Genomic DNA, 20,505 nt, shown 5'->3' with positions numbered 1-20,505 from the left:
TATAAAAATATGTATGTATGTATGTATGTATGTATGTATGTATGTATTTAGTTGAAAGAGAAAGAGAGAAAGAGAGAGCATGAGAAGGGGGAGAGGCAAAGGGAAAAGCAGACTCCCTGCAGAGCAGGGAGCTTGATCTAGGACTCAGTCCTGGGTCTCCAGGATCATGACCTGAGCCAAAGGCAGTTGCTTAACCAACTTAGCTACCCAGGTTGTCCCCAGAAAGTTCATTCTTTAAATTCTATTCTGTTTAGAACTATGTTTAGTACCAAAATCTGTATTCATCAAGGTCCCCTAGAGAAACAGGACAAATAGGATATATAGAGAGATACAGATGAGAGATGTATTATAGGAATTGACTTACACAGTTATGGAGTCGCACAATGTGCTCTCTGGAGGCTTGGATCCAGGATAGCCGGTGTTGTACTTGTGAGTCCAACTGAAGGCCTGAAAATCGGGGGGCTGATGATGTAAGTCGTGGTCTAGTTGCTACCAGGCTGGGTCTGAGGACCCCCAAGGGGTCCCGCAGGACCAGCCAAGAGAGTCCCTGACTGTGCACAGGATAGAAATCAAACCTGAGCCAGTGGGAGGGGAAAGCAGAGTTTATTTATTGAAAGTATAGAGAGAGTATAGACAGAACTTCTGGGAGATTCAGAAAGGAAAGGAGGAAATCTCGTCTTTGGTCAGGGTTCGGGGGTTTTTACTGAGGTTCGTGGTCTGGTGTACATGTCCTCTTAGGCATCCAGGAACAAGTTAGTATGGAGATGAAAGGTGTTATTCCCTAGAGGCAGGGACCTTGGCGTTGAGATGGATGTCTAGCACCGGTGGTCTGAAATATGCCTATAACAGCTTCATCCGGTTGGTCGTTCTCACCTGGTTCTTCCTTGGATATTATCTATTCTAAAGAAACCATTAACTCTGTGTTCCTTACAAGGAGGACCTACTGTCTGCCTTCTGAGGCATGTATAAAGTAGGCCCTAGCAAGAATAGAAGCAAGGGGGCACTTGGGTGGCTCAGTGGGTTGGGCCTCTGCCTTCGGCTCAGGTATGATATCAGGGTCCTGGGATGAAGCCCCACATTGGGCTTTCTGCTCAGCTGGGAGCCTGCATCCCCTCTCTCTCTGCCTGCCTCTGTGCCTACTTGTGATCTCTCTCCCTCTGTCAAATAAATGAATAAAATCTTAAAAAAAAAAAAAAAAAGGAATAGAAGCAGGAAAAGGAGCAAAAGGCAGGTTTTTATGGAGTCCTTCACTTTCCCTGTTTGGGTCTGAGTCCAAAACCCTGAGAACCAAGAATTCCAATGTTCAAGGGTAGGAGAAGATGGATGTCTCAGCCCCAGCAGAGAGAATGAATTTGCCCTTCCCCCACCTTTTGCTGTAGTCAGGCCCTCAGTGGGATCAGCATGCCCACCCACCAGTGAGAGTAATCTCCTTTACTCCATCTACCCATTCAAATGTTAATTTCACAGACACATCCAGAAATAATGTTTACCAGGTATCTGGGCTTAGCCCATTCTTGTTGAAACATAAAATTAAATAAAACATCATAGACTTGTAGATTTATCTTACACCTTGGGATATACCATGCTATTTATTTCGTTGCTCAAATCGTGAGCTTTTTCAGATTGATTCCTGTGTCCCTGTGACATGCCCCCAACCTTTTGTATTTTTACATGCCTCTTTACTTTCTGATTCTATAAGATGCTTTAGCCATACTTTTAATTTTTCCTGTTCTGTCCTCAAATCAGCCATTTTTCCTGGTTCCTTTTAATGAAGAAATGGTATTTAGAAAACAAAATCTGGGCACTGGGTGTGCATGCTGCTATTGGATGTTGATGCGGATTGGCCAGGTTTGAGAACCCAGAGGATGTCCTGCAGGATCAACCAGGAGAGTCCTTGGCTTTGTGCAGGCTAGAAACCAAATGTGAGCCAAGAGGAAATGAGAGCAAGGTTTATTGAAGACATAGAGAGAGCAGATATAGACAGAGTCTCTGGGAAAGTCGGAAAGGAAAGGAGAATGAGTTTCATCTTTGCTTGGAGTCTGGGGTTTTTATTGGGGATGGTCTGGTGCAGCATCTTCTCAGGTATCTGGGAACAAAGATGAGTGTTTAGTTGTCCCCCATAAGTCACTTATGCCTTGCAGCCAGGGGTCTTGATGAGTTCGTGGTCTTGGAAAACATTCTTTATGACTCCACCTGGTCACTCCTTAGATGCTATCTACTATACTGGAAGTCTCCAAAGAAATCATGAACTCCTTGGCCTTTATAAGGAGGACATACATTATCTGTTCTATAAGGCATGTGTAAGGGGTGGGGTGTAGGTCCTAGGAAGACTAGAAGCTGGAAAATTAGTTTTTCATGGGGTCCCTTTAGTTCCCCATCTCAATGTCATTACTTGTGGGTTCACCTAACATAGTTATGTATATATGATAACAAATAACACATATATGTATGGAAACATCTAATTATTTCTGTATTTATCCATCTGTATATATATTAAGCTAAATGTGATGAATACCCTTCATATTTACTTATAGTCTTTTTGAACCTGTAGGCCAGATATAGTAACTTGCTTTTTTTCTCTTTGCAGATTTCAGAAATTCCTCTATCTTATATGTGCCTTCCAGAACATCTCTTGTGGTATCCACTACTTGGCATCTGTGTTCCTGACAGTGTCCCCCTACCATACTTGCAGGCCTCCAGGCAATGTGAGTCAGGTTCTTTTCGGCAATATCTCTATTTGGAGGTTGGAGGACATCTGGATCCTGTTTTTCACAGGCCATAAAGATCAGATTATAGTGCAGCTGCAGAATGGTGAGGTCTGGGAGCTGACAAGTTGTCACCGATTCCGGAGGGATGACAAGTCTGCTTTGAACTCTGATTATAATGGCCAGAAGAGTAGCTTTCCTTGTTTGGATGGCTACATCTATGACAAGAGCAAGTGGGACAGCACCGTGGTGACTCAGTGGGATCTGGTCTGTAACCGAGAATGGTATGCAAGGATGGTCCAGCCTGTATTTATGGTGGGAGTCCTGCTGGGAGCGATGATTTTTGGCCACTTTTCTGACAGGTAAAATGCAGTATTTCAGTTTGTTGCATCAGTGTAAGGCTCATTTTCCTATCTGATTTTCTTAGAGGTCAGGAAATTATGTTGAAAATTTTAGTCGTATTCACACCTCCTATCTAGATACCTACCTCTTTGCTGATCTGTTATTTAGGGACACACAAAAAACCTAGTAGTTAGAGCATGTGTTCTGATGATAGCTGACCTGGGTTCAGATCCTGGTTCTACCTTACTAGCCATGAGCCCTGGGAAAATTGTATGACCTGTGTTTCAGAAACTAGTTTGTAAGCTGGTGATGAAAATAATAGCACTCACTTCAAAGGGTTATTGCAAAATTAATGCAGAAAAATTACCTTGGACATATAGCAACTCAATAAATACTTGTTATTACTTGAATATATATATATATATATATATATATATATACACATATACATATATATATATATCCCTATATATATATATATGTTTAAATAGACTTTCTTTTTAATAGATATAGCCTGGTTCTAAGCAGTAATATCTGTGAAATTGTGGATTTGATACACTAGCCATATTTAAAAAAAACACACACACAAAAATGGGTACATAACATTTACATAAAGCAAAGTTCCTCCCTATGGACGTGGACTACACTTTAAGTACCTGTGCTAATACACAGAGATGAATTTATTTGGTCCCATAGTTGTGAATTCTATAGGCATGTGCTGGGTCCTGGGAACCTGAAGGCAGCAGCTTAGGTCAAAATCCCTGCCATTGGGGTGAACTAGTCTAATGGGGCCAACAAACGTGTCCAGAATAAAAGTATAGGCTTTGTTGTAGCCGGGGCCATACTAGAAGTGAAAGCCAATGGAGGCAGAGTCTATGGAAGCCTAAAGGGAAGAGTGCCCAGGTCTCCCCACTTCTCATTGACATCCGTGAGGTGCTGTTTGAATAATGAAATTAGGGTAGTGGAGTCTAGTTATTATTTGGTGGCTGAAGTTATGTTTCTATGATTAAGAATCTTCTGTTCCGTAACTGCCTTCCTGGTAGTTGTGTGGAAGGTGTGGAAATGAGGCCAGTCAAAGCCAAAACCTATGGTGAGAAGGCACCATGAGTAAGAGTCAGCAGAAGCAGTAGGCAGCAAAAGCAGCTCTTCTGCACAAAGACTTCAAATACTAGAATTGTCAGGGGTAAGTCAAAAATCCACTATGTTCACTGCTCTTAAAGGAATAGATGACAAGCTTAAAATTATTGATAAAAACCTGGACATTGTATTTTAACAAAATGAGAAAAATTAACTAAATTTATTTATTTATTTATTTACTTATTTATTTAAAGTAAGCTCTTTGCCCAACATGGGGCTTGAACTCATGACCTCAAGATCAAGAATCGCATGCTCTACCAACAGAGCCAGCTAGGCACCCCCTGGAAATTGTATTTTAAAATGTTATAAAATTGAAGAATAACTGCCTAGAACATCTAGAAATACAGACCAAAATAAGTGACTGACAAATTCCTGGTAGTTGTGACAACCTGTTATATACAAGTAAAGAAAGAATGAATAAAATGGATGAGAGCTCAGAAAAAAATTATTAATAATAAACATCAGAGAGCCAGATGGAAAATATGAGAGATTAAAATTCATGATGGTGGAGGGGTAAGGTCTGAAATATACTTAGTATTAGAAACTATTCAATGGAATTTACTACATTAACAGAGTAGAGGACAAAACTCATATTTGCAACTGAATAAATACAGGAAAAACATTTGATAAATTTCAAAATTAATTCATGACAAAAACTAAAAGTAGAAGAATGTCCTTAACCTGATAACAGGTATCTACAAAAAGATCTACCATGAACATCTTAATGTAAAATGTCAAAAGCTTTTGCTTTGGAATCAGGAACCTACAAAGATATATGAAACACCGCTTCTGCCTAGTTTTGTGCTAGAGATTCTAGTACTATAAAAGCAAAACAGGGAAGGAAAAAAGAGGGAGAAACAGAAGGAGAGAGAAATGCCTAAGCAAAAAGAAGGAAAAAAGCCATTATTTTTAGCATACAATTGTGTATGAAGAAAATCCAACAAATGAATTGTTAGAATTAATGAACATTTAATGAGATTGCTCGATATGTTATCAATACATATAAATTAATTATGTTTATATCTACTAGTAGTAAATAGAAAAATTTTTAAATGCCATTGCAGAGTCCAGAAATGAATTAGTCAGTCAATTAATCTATAACAAAGGAGGCAAGAATATATGAAGGGGAAAAGACAATCTTTTCAATAAATAGTGTGGGGAAAACTGAATAGCTGCATGCAAAAAAATGGAACTGGACCACCTTCTTACATCATACACGAAAATAAATTCAAAACGACTTAAAAAACCTAAATATGAGACCTGAAACCATGAAATGCATAGAAGAAAACATAGGGAGTAATCTCTTTGACATTGGCCTTAGCAACATTTTTCTAGCGATATCTCCTCAGGAGAGGGAAATAAAAAACAAAAATAAATTATCGGGGCTACCCAAGAATAAAAAGCTTTTGCATAGTGAAGGAAACGATCAACAGAATGAAAAGGCAGCCTATGGAATGGGAGAAGATATTTGCAAATGATATATACATAAGGGGTTAGTATTCAAAAGCTACAAAGAACTTATACAACTCAACATCAGAAAAACAATCTGATTAAAAAACGGGCAGAAGATAAAAACTGGGCAGAAGACATGCAGATGGCCAACAGACATGAGAAGGTGCTCAACATCACTAAATGCAAATCAGAACTACAATGAGATACCACCTTACACCTGTCAGAACGGCTAAAATAAAAAAAAAAAACCCCCACAAGAAATAACAAGTGTTGGTGAAGTTGTGGAGAAAAGGCACCCTTATGCACTATTAGTGGGAATGTAAATTGGTGCAATCACTGTGGAAAAATAGTATGGAAGTTTCTCAAAAAATTAAAAATAGGAATATCATATGATCCAGTAATTCTACTACTGAGCATTTACCCAAAGAAAATGGAAACACTAATTTGAAAAGTATTCTTATGTTTACTGTAGCATTATTTACAATAGTCAAGATATGGAAGCAACCTAAGTGAAGGAAGGGAAGATCTTTTTTAAGACACAAAAAGCACTAGCCATGAAGGAAAAAATGAATAAATTTGACTTCACTAGAATTTATGTCCATGAAAAGACACCATTAAGGGAAGAAAGACAAGCTAGAGAGAAAAAGAGAGAGAATATTTGCTTTACATATAACTGAAAGATTAGAATCCAGGATACTTAGAGGACTTTATATCAATAGGAAAAAGATAGACAAACCAAATAGAAAACTGGGAAAAAGATTTGAAGAGAAAATCCAGACAGCTAATGGAAAGAGGAAAAGGGTGTCAATGATCTATAACCATACTGTTTATTTTTGACCAGTTGTCAAAACTAGAAAGTCTTGTAATGCCAAGTGTTGGTGAGGATAATGGGTAATAGGATATCTCGCCCTGCTGGTGTGAAGGCAAATTAAGACTGCCAATTAGGAAAGCTTTGAAGAATCGTTTCTCATTATACAGAAAATTTGGAGATGTGCGCAACTCACATGTCCCAGGGGTTGGGCCTTGGAGATGCCCTTGCATGTGTCCACATGGGTATGTGCATCAGAAGTCTCTTACAGCATTGTTGCTACCAGCCTGGCCATGCAAGGAACCCAGATATGCTTCAGCCATGTTGTAGACACACGTATGGCAGTATTTCTTGCTGTGGGATGTGCGGCCATGCAATGGATGAAACATTGCTCAGAGAGGAATCTCCAAAAATGGTATTGAGCAAGAGAAGCAAGACATAAAATAAGATGTATAGTACTGTTTGATGATAGAAAGTTCAAAAACTAGCAAAAGTAACCTATCTTGTTTTGGGCTGTCTATAAACATGGTAAAATGGAATGAAAAACAAGGAATTAATGGTTGCTGAAATTAGGATAATGGTCTCTCCAAAAAGGGTGCAAGGAGTTGGGTTTGGAAACACCAAGAGAGATGTGAGAAGCTATTGGGAGGGTGGCAATGGTCCCTTTCTTACTTCGGGTTGTGAAATCACAGATGTTTTAGTCTTTATTATTCTCCAAATTGTACATATGTTTTTGTAGGCGTTCTTTTGTATGTATGATGTAATAAAAAGGCAAGGAAATAAGATCTGATTCCATCGTTATAGAGCTAACAGTGGAGGAGAAAGACTTTTAAGTAGATAATTTCAATGAAATGTGACAAATGCTTTTAAAATAACAACTCACATTTACGCACCATTTACTATGCACTGGGTGCTATTTTAAATGTCTTGTGTATTATCTCATTTAATTATTTAAAGAAGTCTGGGAGGTAGGCAGTATTGGCCCTATTTAAAGTACCGGTGTAGAAAAGGAGGCACAGAAAGTTCATTTGGAGGGTAAGCAGTGGAGCTGGGATTTGAACCCAGGCCTGAACACCTGATTACTACAGTGCGTTGTCTCTTTATTTCTGCTGCAAGACCCCAGGGGATGGTCAGAAAAGCCTGCATGTTTGACCTGGGTTTTAGATGCTCACTGGGAATGCTTTCTAAGGGGGAGGGAACAATTTTATGTCACAAGATAGCCTAGCACATTCAGGGAATTGTGGGGAGGCCCATTTGGCAGAAGCATAGGATGGATAAAGGTAGTGAAGTCAAACCACACCCAGGTTTGTTTTTATTTCTTGGAAGTGTGATTGGGGAGTATGCTCGTTTGACATTAGGAGGGCTAGTTGGGAGGCCTTTGGAATGAAAGAGGTAGGAAATGGTGAAGGATGAAGGCAGGGGAGACAGAGAGGGTAAGATGGACACATATTGAAGAGGCATTTTTTTTTTTAAGATTTTACTTATTTATTTCAAAGAGAGAGGGAGAGAGAGAGAAAGCACAAGCGGGGGGAGCAGGAGGCAGAGAGAGAATCAGTCTCCTCACTGAGTAAGGAGCCCCACGTGGGGCTCAATCTCAGGACCCCAGTATCTTGACCCAAGCCGAAGGCAGATGCTTAAATTGATGGAGCCACCCCAGTGACCAAAGGAGGCATTTTTAAACAGACATAATTTGGTGACCACTATGCAGGAGGGAGAGGATTTGGGGAGAATACCAACCAATTCAGGAAACATGAGGGAAAGAGCCACTTTAGACGAAAGGGAAACATGTTTGAGTATGTTTTCCAATGAGCATATCCGATCCCTAGATTAAGAAAAAAAGGGAGAATCAAAACATCACCACCAGCAATAATAAAAGGTGGCAGCTGTGCAGGACATGCAAATGGAGAAGAACCAATAGGAGCAGAAGGCAAGGGGGAAGTTAATCTTGTGTCTTTAGGAATCCAAGCCAGGCCAGCGGATGATAAGCAAGGGCAGAGAGCATGCAGGAGAGGACTTGAGGAAATGCCAGCATTGAGGCAGGTGGGCCCTCACAGCAAATGTGGAAAGCGGAGTTCTGCAAACTGATACAGGGAGTGGGCCTTCAGGAGCAAGAGGGTCAGTGACACTAGAGAGAAACATGTGAAGACTGAGGGAGGCAGCCTGGAGGTCTGTGGGGACTGGAGAGTGATCTCAGAAAAGCCAGTGGTGACCTGGCGGTCAGTGGCTAAGGAAATGTAGGAGTTGAGGAAGTAGGGATTTCTTAGGGAGAAGTCATCAATGGAAGAAAGGCAGGATGTAATGTGGCTGAAAGAGGGACGGGGTCCAGAGAAGGTTCTTGTCATTGGCTGGAAAAGACTTAAACTGAAAGGAAAGAGTCAGAGGAGAGAGAAAGAGAGAGGCAAATGAAGTATTTGTTAGAGGAAGTTCTTGGGAGGTGGGAAGAGGCATGATCCAATACAAAGATGGCAGACTGGTATTTGGAGAGGAAAGGGTGTGTGTCTCTAGAGCGGAGGGAGGAAGAGAGAGCTGAGTGCAGACACAGGATGTGTTGGCAAGTGGACAGAGCAGGAAGTTGTGGGGCTTTCTCTGATGGTCTCTGTTCTGTGCAGGAGATGGGTGGTAGAGACATTGTGGGTGGTAGATGGGTTGATGGGGGATGGGTAAAACATATGAAATGGCATTCAGGGCTCAGGTGAGTTTGGAGAATGTGGGTGTGTAGGGCCAACCATCCCTGCTAGTATGTGTGGGAGCATAGAAGGCTGATGGTGTGCAGAGGATGGTTTTTTAAAATTTGCTTCCATATCCTATGCTTTACCAGGCAGATGTCTTGGTTGGAATCTCAAAGCTATGTTCTTTTGCCTTGAAATGATCTCTCAGGGATAACTCACAAGGAGAAAATCTTTGAGAACCACATATCTAATAAGGGTTCAGTATCCTGAATATATAAAGAACTCTTACAAGTCAACAATGAAAAGACAAAGAACCCAATTCAAAAATGGGAAAAGGATTTGGATAGATATTTCTTTAAGGAATGTATACAAATGGCCAATAAACACATACGAAAATGCTCACCATCATTAATCATGAAGGAAATGTAAATCAAAACCACAATGAGATACCCCGGCACATTCACTAGGATGACCATCCTCAAAAAGACAGACAACAACAGACAAGTGTTGCCAAGGATGTAGAGAAGTTGGTCCCCACATACGCTGTGAGCGAGATTATAAAAATGGGGCAGCCACTTGGGAAGACAGTTTGGCAGTTCGTCCAAATGGTTAAACATCGAGTTACCGTATGACCCAGCCATTCCACTCCTAGGTATACACCCAAGAGAACTGAAAACATAATTCACACAAAATTTCGCTTACAAGGTGTTCATGGCAGCATTATTTTCAAGAGCCAAAAAGTAGAAACAATCCAAATTTACATCAAGTGATGACTACGCAAACAAATGTGGAATAGCCATACGTCGGAGTGTTATTTAGATCCAAAAAGGAAGTGCTGCTGTACACTTTCAGCACCCAGGTACAGACAGCATACACGCCACAGCCACAGACGCTCCAAGACGAGACTTGAAGTCGCATAGAAGCCAGACGCAGCAGGTCAGATGTTCTGTGACTCTGTTCCCATAAAATCTCCAGAACAGGCAAATCTCTAGAGACAGAACTGTGGTTGCCAGGAACCGGAGGGAGCAGAAAAGGCAGAATGATGGCTCCTGGGTGCACAGTATCTTTTTTGCAGTGATGAAAATGTCCTGGAATTAATTCGTCATGAGCGTGGTGCAACTTTGTAAATATACTACAAGCCACTGTAGTGTATACTTTAAAAAAAAAAGGTTGAATTTCATGGTCTGCGAATTATATCTCAATTTTTAAAAATCCGTCAGGAATGCAATTTGTTTGCTTTTTAGACAAAGAAATGCCCCCTCCCCGTTAGGAAAATATGTGGCAACTAAGCACCTTGTTCCAGGAGCAGAATGTAGCAAGACCTCTGTTTTTTTTGTTTTGTTTTGTTTTAAAGATTGTATTTATTTATTTGACAGAGAGAGACAGGAAGAGAGGGAACACAAGCATCAGGAGAGGGAGAGGGAGAAGCAGGCTTCCCACTGAGCAGGGAGCCCAATGGGCTCATGCCAAGACCCTGGGTTCATGACCTGAGCCGAAGGCAGACGCTTAACCACTGAGCACCCCAGGCGCCCCAATACATAAGCTATTAAATACACAGGTAGAACTCACCTTTCGTGAATTGGAGAGGATGTTTGAACTGTTACTAACCATACCTTGGTTTTCCCGCTGTGTGATTCTTATTTTTCAGGATAGGAAGGCGGTTTGTCTTGTGGATCACAAGCACTGGAATATTTTTCTTTGGCGTTGCCGTGGCGTTCTCATCTGATTTTTACACTTTCATGATCACACGCTTTCTTCTTGCTATGGTGAGTTGTGTGTGTGCTTTTTAAAACAAACAAACAAACAAACAAACAAACAAAAAACATCTCATTAATTCTTCTGCTGTATTTTCATCTCGAGCCTTTCTCAGTTTGGGTCATTTAGAATGTGGTGAGAGAGAGCAAAGACTTGTCTTTGTTTACTCCAGTGGGACCTTTTTCTGTGCAATAGTAGTGCCCTGTGTTTACAGCGAAATTCATTAACATGAAAAGTGTTTGCTTCCTAGGCAGACTTCTTGTCTGATGGCACGCCTGGCACGTGATCCACATTCCACAATCACTGAGGCATTATTTCATTTCTGAGCAATTCTATTGGTCGAGTCAGGCCCCGTAGGCAGGAGCCAAACAGATGCTTAAGGTGTACTGTTAAGAAAGTCTTTTGTATACTGTGTGGTAGGAATGAACACTGGAAGGCCTCAGGCTCTTCTGTTACAAGGAACAGGGAAATATAGGGAAACAGGCATGAGTTTGCACACCAACTTTGTCAAATTTTGGCTTTCTCACTGTGTGGCCTTGGGCAAACAGATATTTTGGCTTTTTCACTGTGTGGCCTTGGGCAAACACTCTTTGGGCCTTAGTTTCTAAGCTGTAAACTGTAGAAAATACTCCCTGTTTCACTGGGTTGTTTTCAGGAGTCCGTGAGATTAAAGTTAAGTGCACGGTAGGGCGCCTGACACAGCATATACCATCCTTCCGGTGGGGACTGTTACCGGAAGTGGATCGGCCAGTGACAAAGCATCCCCACACTTGGTGAGGCATCCAGACAGGGTCCAAATGGCCAAATGGCAGAAGCAGTGAGTCCTGTGGGAGGTCACCGGTCAAGGAGAGTGGAGTGAAGTTTCTACTGTGGGAGGAGCTTGTGACCTTGCTAAACCCAGGGACAGGCAAGCATCCCCTCTCACTGGGACGTATGAGCCAAGATTCCGGGGAGAGGCCAAGGAATGCGATCTCAGGAGAGGTCCTGGCCCTCACAAAGCAGGCAGGTGCCTAAGTTTTGGAGTCTTCCCTAATGGCTGGACAGGGTTCCTAGGAAGCCATGTGCGTGCCCAAGGATGGGGATGATGCATAAAAAGAAAAAATTTAGGAGAATTGGAGGCGTAGCCCCTTTTATTTTTTTACTTTATTTTATTTTTTTAAAGATTTTATTTATTTATTTGACAGGCAGAGATCACAAGTAAGCAGATAGGCAGGCAGAGAGAGAGAAAGGAGGAAGCAGGCTCCCTGCAGAGCACAGAGCCCGATGTGGGGCTCAATCCCAGGACCCTGGGATCATGATCTGAGCCGAAGGCAGAGGCTTTAACCCACTGAGCCACCCAGGTGCCCCGCATAGCCCCTTTTAAAAAAGTACTTATATATATTTAGGAATGTAAAGAGTTTTTAACACAAAAGTTAACAACAAGCAGTCTGTGTCCATTAAGGACAGAATGAGAGGAGATGGCTCTAGGCTTGCAGAGTGAGATTTGAAGAGAACTTTGGTGGGAATGATGGCTCAGTGGAAGCACAGGTATGGAGAGACTGTGAAGGTCCTCTTTTGGAAGGCTTAAGAGGATGCATTCTGAAAATAGCTGTTTCAGTCTTGCAAAAACCATGTGTTTATTTCCGGAACCGAGAAAATGAGACAGCCACTCATTGAATGCATTTGTAAATGTAGCCTTAAATTTTTGTCTTCGATTTTCATGAGTAATGTAGTTGGGGTTGAATTCTGAGTAGGGAAGATGCAGACAGACTCATTTAGTCAACATATTTTTTAGAATCTGCCCGCCGAGTAAGCTGGACCAGACTGTTTCAATGACCCTACAGCGTAGTGGAAAGGCGAGACACTCATGGGCCATCCTGGAAGATACAATGTTGACAATGGTGGCATGACAGTCGGGGGTCTTAAGCTGGGAAGGTGGAGAGTCTGGAGAGTCACAGGCTTTTTAGTTCTGAGGAATGGGTAAGAGAATGTTCCAGGCAGAAGCAGCAAGTAAGAAGGCCCTAAGATGAGAAGGAATTGAAAGTCCAGATGTGTGGAGAATAGAGAGGAGATAAAATACCTTGATGAGGCTGAAAGTGTCGGGGATGATTAGCCAGGGCCTCAGAGGATGATCAAGAGTTTGTGTCATTTCCTAGAGGCAATGAGAATGTCCTGAATGGGTTCAGGTGAGGCCAAGTGGCTACTCTGCCTGCTCTGTTGGGGGAGGGGAGGTGGTGTCCGGGGAGATGGGAAGAGCAGAGTGTTATCAGTGGAGGTGACGGGTGTGAATGGATCCAAAGAGTGTTTTGGGATTACATAGTTGTATGGCTTGTCTGTACCCAGTGACAGAAGTAACCACTAAGAAGTGGGAGTGGACTCAGAATTAATATGGAAAAAAAAAACCCCTGCTGGGCACTGGTGTTACCTCTTAACTTACTGGGGGAAATTTATAGTATTTGACAGTAATCACCATCTTTGTGTACTGTAACAGCAGCAGTTACCAAACAACTAGATTTTTGGGTGTGGGAGTCCTCATGATCAGGGTTCGCTGAGTCTTGCAATTACAAGGTTGTATGAAGAAATGGAAGCTGTTGTCACAAAAATATTAAACCAAGCATTCGTGCAGGAGAGGCCCCACCACGCACATCCTTGCTTACTGCTAGTGTCAGCCCCTCTGGCCCAGGAAATTGCTTGTAGGTTAGCCTCTTTCTGACTCTCTGATGCAAGGAGAAATTGCAGGTCTTACAAAAGATGTTTGATTACAAATGTCTTTGAGAGCAATGGGGAAAACCAAATCAACCTACCCAAATCCCTTGGCCTGTTGGGATGTGACAGAACTAGACCAGTTAACTTTTGAAGAAATTAACATCCACAAGGATAATGACACGATGAGCCTTCAAAAGATTATGATTTGAATATCAAAGGATTAAGAGAGGCCTTTGGCTCTTAAATAATTTTGTAAAAATTAACTTTCTGATTTGCGCTATAGAAGTCAAATGTGAAATACTCTGGAAGGAAAAATTCTAATCCCCTCATCATCCACCCCCCCCCCCCCCCGCCACACACACAAAAATCCATCATTTGATTCATTCTTTGTTTATTCCAAGAATGATCACCTATTGCCATTATAGTCTAAATTTTGTTAAAGATAGGCTTGTTTTCAAAATAAAGTTATTTTCCCCAATTTTAAAAATTGTGGTGAAATACACATAACATAAAATTTACCATCTTAGCCACTTTTAAGTATAAATTTCAGTGATACTAAGCACATTCATATTGTTGTGCAGCCGTAATCACTATCTATCTCCAGAACACTTTTCATCTTGCAAAATTGGAACCCTGTACCCATTAAACACTAACTCTCATTTCCTCCTCCCCTCAGCCCTGAGCAACCACATTCTGCATTCTATCTCTATGATTTCAGCTACACTGTGTACCTCATACAAGTGTAATCATACAGTATTTAATTTTTTTGTGATTGGCTTATTTCGCTTAGTATAATGTCCTTAAAGTTCAAGCCTGTTGTAACATGTGTCAGAATTTCCTTCGATTTTAAGGCTTAATAATAATCCATTATCTAGATAGACCACATTTTGCTTGTCTGTCCATCTGTCCATGGATGTTTGTGTTGCTTCCACATTTTAGCCATTGTGAATAATGCTGTTACAAACATGGGTATACAAATATTTCTTTGAGACCTAGCTTTCAATTATTTTGGGTATATATCCAAAGTGGGACTGCTGGGTCATATGGTAATTCTATTTTTAGTTTTTTGGGGGGAAACCCCATGCAGTTTCCCATAAGAGCTGTATCATTTTATATTCCCACCAATAGTGCACAAGAGGTCCAATTTCTCCATATCCTTGTTCAACACTTGTTATTTTTTGGGTGTTTTCTTTTTAATTAATAGCCATCCTAATGGTTATGAAGTGGTATCTCAATGTGGTTTTGATTTACATTTCCCTAATGGTTAGTGATGTTGAACATCTTTTCAGGTGCTTATAGGCCATTCATATATCTTTTTGGAAAAATCCAAATTTCTTTGCTCATTTTGAATTGGATTGCTTGTTTTGTTGTTGAGTTTTAGGAGTCTTCTATATATGCTGGTTATTAATTTCTTACCAGATACATGATTTGTAAATATGTCATTCCATAAGTTGTCTTTTCACTCTGTTGGTAGCCTCCTTTGACACACGGAATTCTAATTTTCATGAAGCCCAGTTTATTTTCTCTTTTGTTGCTTGTTAAAGTTTCAACCAAATCTTTTTCTTCACATTAGTTGTCAAATTTTTTGCCCCCATTTAACAGTTTAGGGTTTAATAATAAGGACCTTTTGTATGTAGAGTAATTGGTATGCACGTTTACAGTTACATTAACTGAGAAATAAATGCACACTACAGAGGAATTCTTACATGAAACCCAAGGCAGAGTCTAACATATATCACACATATCCTGTCATCTCTGTCATACGTAGCCTCTCGAGTTCGGCCTTTTGGGGTGGTGAGGGTGGGGGATGGGTGGAAAGAACCATTTAAAGAAGGATGGATTGACTTAACCACCATTTTACAAATGTGGTAAGAGTCTCAGAAAACAATTTTTGTCATTTTCCTTCTTGCCTATGTGTGTTATGCAGAGAGATTAGACCCCTTAGCAGTTAAAAAATGTGACCTTAAATCTGGACCACCCTCCCTGCTTTGTTTTTCAGTCTGGAAGTGGCTATCTCGTGGTGGTGTTTGTCTATGTGATGGAATTTATTGGCATGAAGTCTCGGACGTGGGCATGCATCCAGATGCATTCCTTTTTTGCCATTGGAACAATGGTGGTGGCTTTGACAGCCTACTTTATCAGGACCTGGTGGATCTATCAGATAATCCTCTCCACAGTGACTGTCCCCTTTGTCCTGTGCTGTTGGATACTCCCAGAGACACCTTTTTGGCTTCTCTCACAGGGAAGACATGAAGAAGCACAGAGAGTAGTTGATACGATGGCCAAGTGGAATAGGGTGAGCTCCTGTAAACTGTCAGAACTTTTGTCACTGGATCTAAATGGTCCTGTTGGTAATGAACCCTCTGAAGTTAAGAAGCACAACCTGATAGATCTGTTTTCTAACTGGAATGTTGGAACAAGGACACTTATTGTTTGGCTGATTTGGTTCACTGGGTGTTTGGGATTCTACTTCTTCTCCTTGAATTCTGTTAATTTAGGAGGCAATGAATATTTAAACCTCTTCCTCATGGGTAAGTAGTTAAAGTATATTTAAGTGTGGCAATGAAGTGATGTTTCCACCATGTTTTTAGTATGTTTTTATTGTCTTTTCTCTACCAGGAACAATATTGCCAACTATATTATTATGGTCTCTTTTAGTGTTATTATGCTGGAGTACAGGTATATATTTCTCTTTTAAAGATTTTATGTATTTATTTGACAGAGAGAGAGATAGATCACAAGTAGGCGGAGTGGCAGGCAGAGAGAGAGAGAGAGAGGAGGAAGCAGGCTCCCCACTGAGCAGAGAGCCCCATGTGGGTCTTGATCCCAGGACCCTGGGACCATGACCTGAGCCAAAGGCAGAGGCTTTAACCCACTGAGCCACCCAGGCACGCCTATATTTCTCTTTTAGAACAATGCCAGCACTTAAAAGAATTGAGTCCCTCCTTCCTCTTCTGCCTCTACTCCTTGCTTGCTTCCTTCCCATAAGCCCATCCCCATCTCAGAACTCTCTTTGAGAGGTGTTGTCTGTAATATCTGGCTTGTACCCTTTTAGACCTCTTTCTATGCATTTTCATACATTTGTGCAGATGAAGAGATCATTCACTAACTACTGTTCTTTGCAAGTGGCTTTTGTTTTTAAATTTAATACATCTTTGAGCTCTTCTGGTATCTTTCTACCTTCAAAAGTCCTTAATTTAGAAATTGTAGTCCGTAAGGTCACTTAAATACACGCAACTATAATTTCATTTTCATGCTTCTTTATTTCAGTAGCAGGTTAAAATGGCCCCAGATAGCATGACGTCTTGAGGCACGACTCCAAGGGTCAACCAAATTCACACCAGACATGAGAGAAACTTTAGAAGTTGATACATCTCCATCTAGTCTTAACTCCTGGTCATTTTCACGAAGGCTGCCTGCATTTGCTATTATCCTCAGAAAAATCTCGCTCTTACATTTTTACACAAAGACAGTGTCCCCTCTCATTAAGGGACTCTGATGATGCATCTGTTTTTGTTTATTATAGCTCAGCAGGAATTACCAGGGGAGTCATTTTAAGAAAAAATAAAAACCCATTCTTCTCTTTTTGGGGAAACCAACAAGCTTGCAGACAGAGTCCGTGTTGGCTTCAAAACCCATTCTGGATGTCAGCTCGAGAAATGATGCAGAATTCCTAGAACAGAGTAGCAAGGGGCAGGAGGACTGGTGGGGTGGGGGGTGGGGGGGTATGTGTGACATGGGGAAGCTTAGGGAAGTTGGAATCTTAGTTCTCTATGATACAGTTTCTTTGTTTTAATGGAGTTATAAATTCCCAAGAAACTGGGACATCTCATAAATATAAAAATGTTTCTAAGATAAATATACATGGTTTTCTATTCTCTACTGTCTTGGATTTTTCATGTTTTTACCCTTCCCGGAAGTTCTCTTGCCGGCAGGTGCTTCCAGGCAGCATTTCTGTGCTGTGACATTTTGGAACGAGTTTCTATCTCTGGAGATGGGTCGGGGCTGGTGGGAATTTCAGTCCAGCTTCAAGACATACCCATGGGGTCATGTGGGGATAGGAGCAGAACTGGGTCTGGATGAATGGGGAGATTCTGTATTATAGACTGAAGAAAGTAATGGCTGATCGTCCGAAACCCAGGAGGCTTGGGCCTCATTGCTTGTACGTGTCTATCCCAGACACGGTCACACCAAAAACTAGAGGTGGTGTCAGTATTTTGAAGCGACAACTCAAGAAAAACCAGTTGTAGGATACTTTATTTTTATTTATTTTTTTTTTTTAAGATTTTATTTATTTATTTGACAGAGAGAGATCACAAGCAGACGGAGAGGCAGGCAGAGAGAGAGGGAGAGAGGGAAGCAGGCTCCCTGCTGAGCAGAGAGCCCGATGCGGGCCTCGATCCCAGGACCCTGAGATCACGACCTGAGCTGAAGGCAGCGGCTTAACCCACTGAGCCACCCAGGCGCCCGAGTTGTAGGATACTTTAAATGTTCCTTCAGCCATTTCACAGTTGCAGCTCTGCTTTGCTAGACCCCAGGAAATTGCTTGGTGGCCGGGCACCCTGGCCTGAGGCACAGAGGGAGGCAGTGGGGGGAGGGAGGCTGCAGGAAAGGAGTCTTGGCTCCCAAAGACCTTGCTTCCCTGAGCTATCCCTTACTCATTCGGCTCAAAGCATTTACTCCCGGTTGTAAAGAGGGGACACGAAGCTGGTCTTACTCCCATGTGGCTCTTTTGTGGGTCATTATCTTAGTTGACCTTGAAAAGTGCCTGATAAACTCTTAAAAATAATTTAAAAAAAAGAAGAGTAGAGTAAGAGATGTACACCCTGATCTGGCCTAAAAGCATGGATTTTGCCACTGCAGGTCTATGGAAGGGAGCATTTCCTTCAGAGCTGACTATGTTCCATGTCGATGGAAGGCAGCCTCAAAGGCAGCTCGGAATGTTCTTTTTTGTCTTTGCCTGAGCCTTTTTTTTTTTTTTTTTTTTTTTTTTTGAGCAGTGGCGGCTATGTAAATTTCTGATGTACTACTGAGAATGTTCACCCGGAGTGTAGGTATCTACCCCCTTCCCCGCACCCCCCGAGGTGTGTTCAGAAGCTGTGGGAGACAGAGAGGCTGACCTGCCCCTCCATGTGCTTGCAGTGTTCTGCAGTTGCGTGGACAAGGGCTGGTCACACCTGAGCAGCGGGGGCGGGGCCCATCCTGAGATTAGGCAAGCTGCAGAGGGAGGGGAGAACCCCAAGACTGAATTACATGGAAGATCTGGCCTGGTAGATGATGGCAATTTTCCTAAAGGACATCGTTGGGGTTGCTCAGTTTGGCCAAAATGTTCTGCTTGCGCCCTGTTTCGTTCTGGCTGGTAGGCATAGAGCTTTTAGACTCTGGATCTCAGGTTCAAACTTTGGTTTTTCAAGAGAAGGGCTTTCCAGTCAGTTATGGACTCAGAGCTCCAGCCTTCACCTTCAAGGTGGGGCAGTAAAAAGAGGCCATTGGGGATTCATGTTAGATGTTTAGATGTTTACTTTCAGATTTAAAAATCCTTCGTGTGTTATCTTTGGTTTGTGTAACTAGCCAACAGTGAATTCTCTGCTTTAGTTCCTAACTTGGAAGTTACTAACCTAGAATTTTCCCTCGTTCTGCCAATCATGAGAAACCAAAGATCAGAAATTATCAATGTCATCTATGAATTTACTCATGTAGTCGTCCAATATGCCTGTCCTCTGGGTCCCATGTTCTGTACCGGGGAACTTACAGCCTAGTGGGGGGCGAGATCCCCGGGACAGGTGATAAGTGCCAGGAGGACTGTGGGGGTGTTAGTGCACTTCCGAGGACACATCCTCTTCATGCCAGGGAGTTTCAAAGGGGTCGGGCTTGCAGGGCAGGCATTGGGTAGCCCTTAGGGGCCCCTGGTAATGGGAAGAGAGCTGATCTTTCCTTTTGGGTGGTGGGTTAGAAGACGTCCCCTTGTGTGGTTGTTGCCACGACTTATAGAGAGCCCTTTCACTCAATGACAGGTGCAGTGGAAATTCCTGCCTACATCTTCATAGGCTGGGGGATGGACAGAATAGGGAGAAGAAACATTCTGGTCTGCTCGCTGATTTCCGGAGCACTGTTCTGTGGTGTGATTATGGTGATCCCCAAGGTGAGTTATTTTTATGTTTTATTGAAGGCACAGTTAGTTATACCATGGCAGTAAGGACAAAGATCCATTCAGACACATGGACAGAGAAGATACATAATATTTAAAAAAAATTTTTTTAAATATTCTTTTGAAACATTCTTTTAAATTTTAAACATTTTTTAAAATATTTTTTAAAACATTCTTTCTCTGTGATGTAAGTAATACATGTTCATGGTTAAAAAAAAAAAAAATTAAGGAAAAAAACGTTTCCAAAAAAAAAAAAAAAGCCCATAATCCCAGTTCCTAGGGATGACCAGTGTTGTTTTTTGTAAACACAGTGGTCCTGAATGAGGGAAGTTGATCACGTTCTCCAGTGATGATTGTTGTCATAAACATTCATTCATTGAACAAATGTGTATCCAGCATCTATTATGTCGTTCTAGGGGCTGAAGACACAAAGTGAATCAAGTTTCTACAAGTGTGAAGAAAACCAAAAGGGGATGAGGGGTGGAGTGTGTGTGTGTGTGTGTGTGTGTGTGTGTGACATATGTGTTTATTTTATGGTGTGCTTCTCAGAGAAGGTCTAATTAGAAACCAGAGGAGGGAGGGAGCCAATGGAGACATCTGAAGGATATAATGGGTTTTATATTCAGGACTGTTTCAATTTAAACAGTCTTGCTTTTCATTGCAGGCGTCTAGTGGTTTTCACTTTCAAGTGTGCCTAAATCCCTCAAGGAGCTCGTTCTTAAAAATGCAGTTTCCTGCTGAGAAACACTGCCAGAAACTACTGAAACCGCTTTCCCATTTCTATGGTTGGGCAAACACCATCCC

General features: G+C 41.7%; 1 protein-coding gene across 4 annotated transcripts in view; it reads left to right on the top strand.

Annotated features, from left to right (window-relative positions):
- Positions 1-20,505, top strand: part of SLC22A16 (solute carrier family 22 member 16) — a 38,701-nt gene that overhangs the window by 8,806 nt on the left and 9,390 nt on the right. For 2 of the 4 annotated variants that reach the window (XM_047733056.1, XM_047733057.1), the window contains exons 2-5: positions 2,588-3,067; positions 10,762-10,879; positions 15,553-16,084; positions 19,568-19,695. In XM_047733056.1, the coding sequence (XP_047589012.1) occupies positions 2,588-3,067; positions 10,762-10,879; positions 15,553-16,084; positions 19,568-19,695 (1,258 nt within the window). The remainder of the gene's footprint in view (positions 1-2,587; positions 3,068-10,761; positions 10,880-15,552; positions 16,085-19,567; positions 19,696-20,505) is intronic. The other 2 variants (XM_047733060.1, XM_047733059.1) reach the window with 1 other exon arrangement.

This window comes from Lutra lutra, chromosome 6 (assembly GCF_902655055.1).
Source record: "Lutra lutra chromosome 6, mLutLut1.2, whole genome shotgun sequence".
Classification (NCBI taxonomy): domain Eukaryota; kingdom Metazoa; phylum Chordata; class Mammalia; order Carnivora; family Mustelidae; genus Lutra; species Lutra lutra.
Note: the sequence above shows the minus strand (reverse complement) of the source record. Positions and strands in the feature narration are given on the sequence as shown.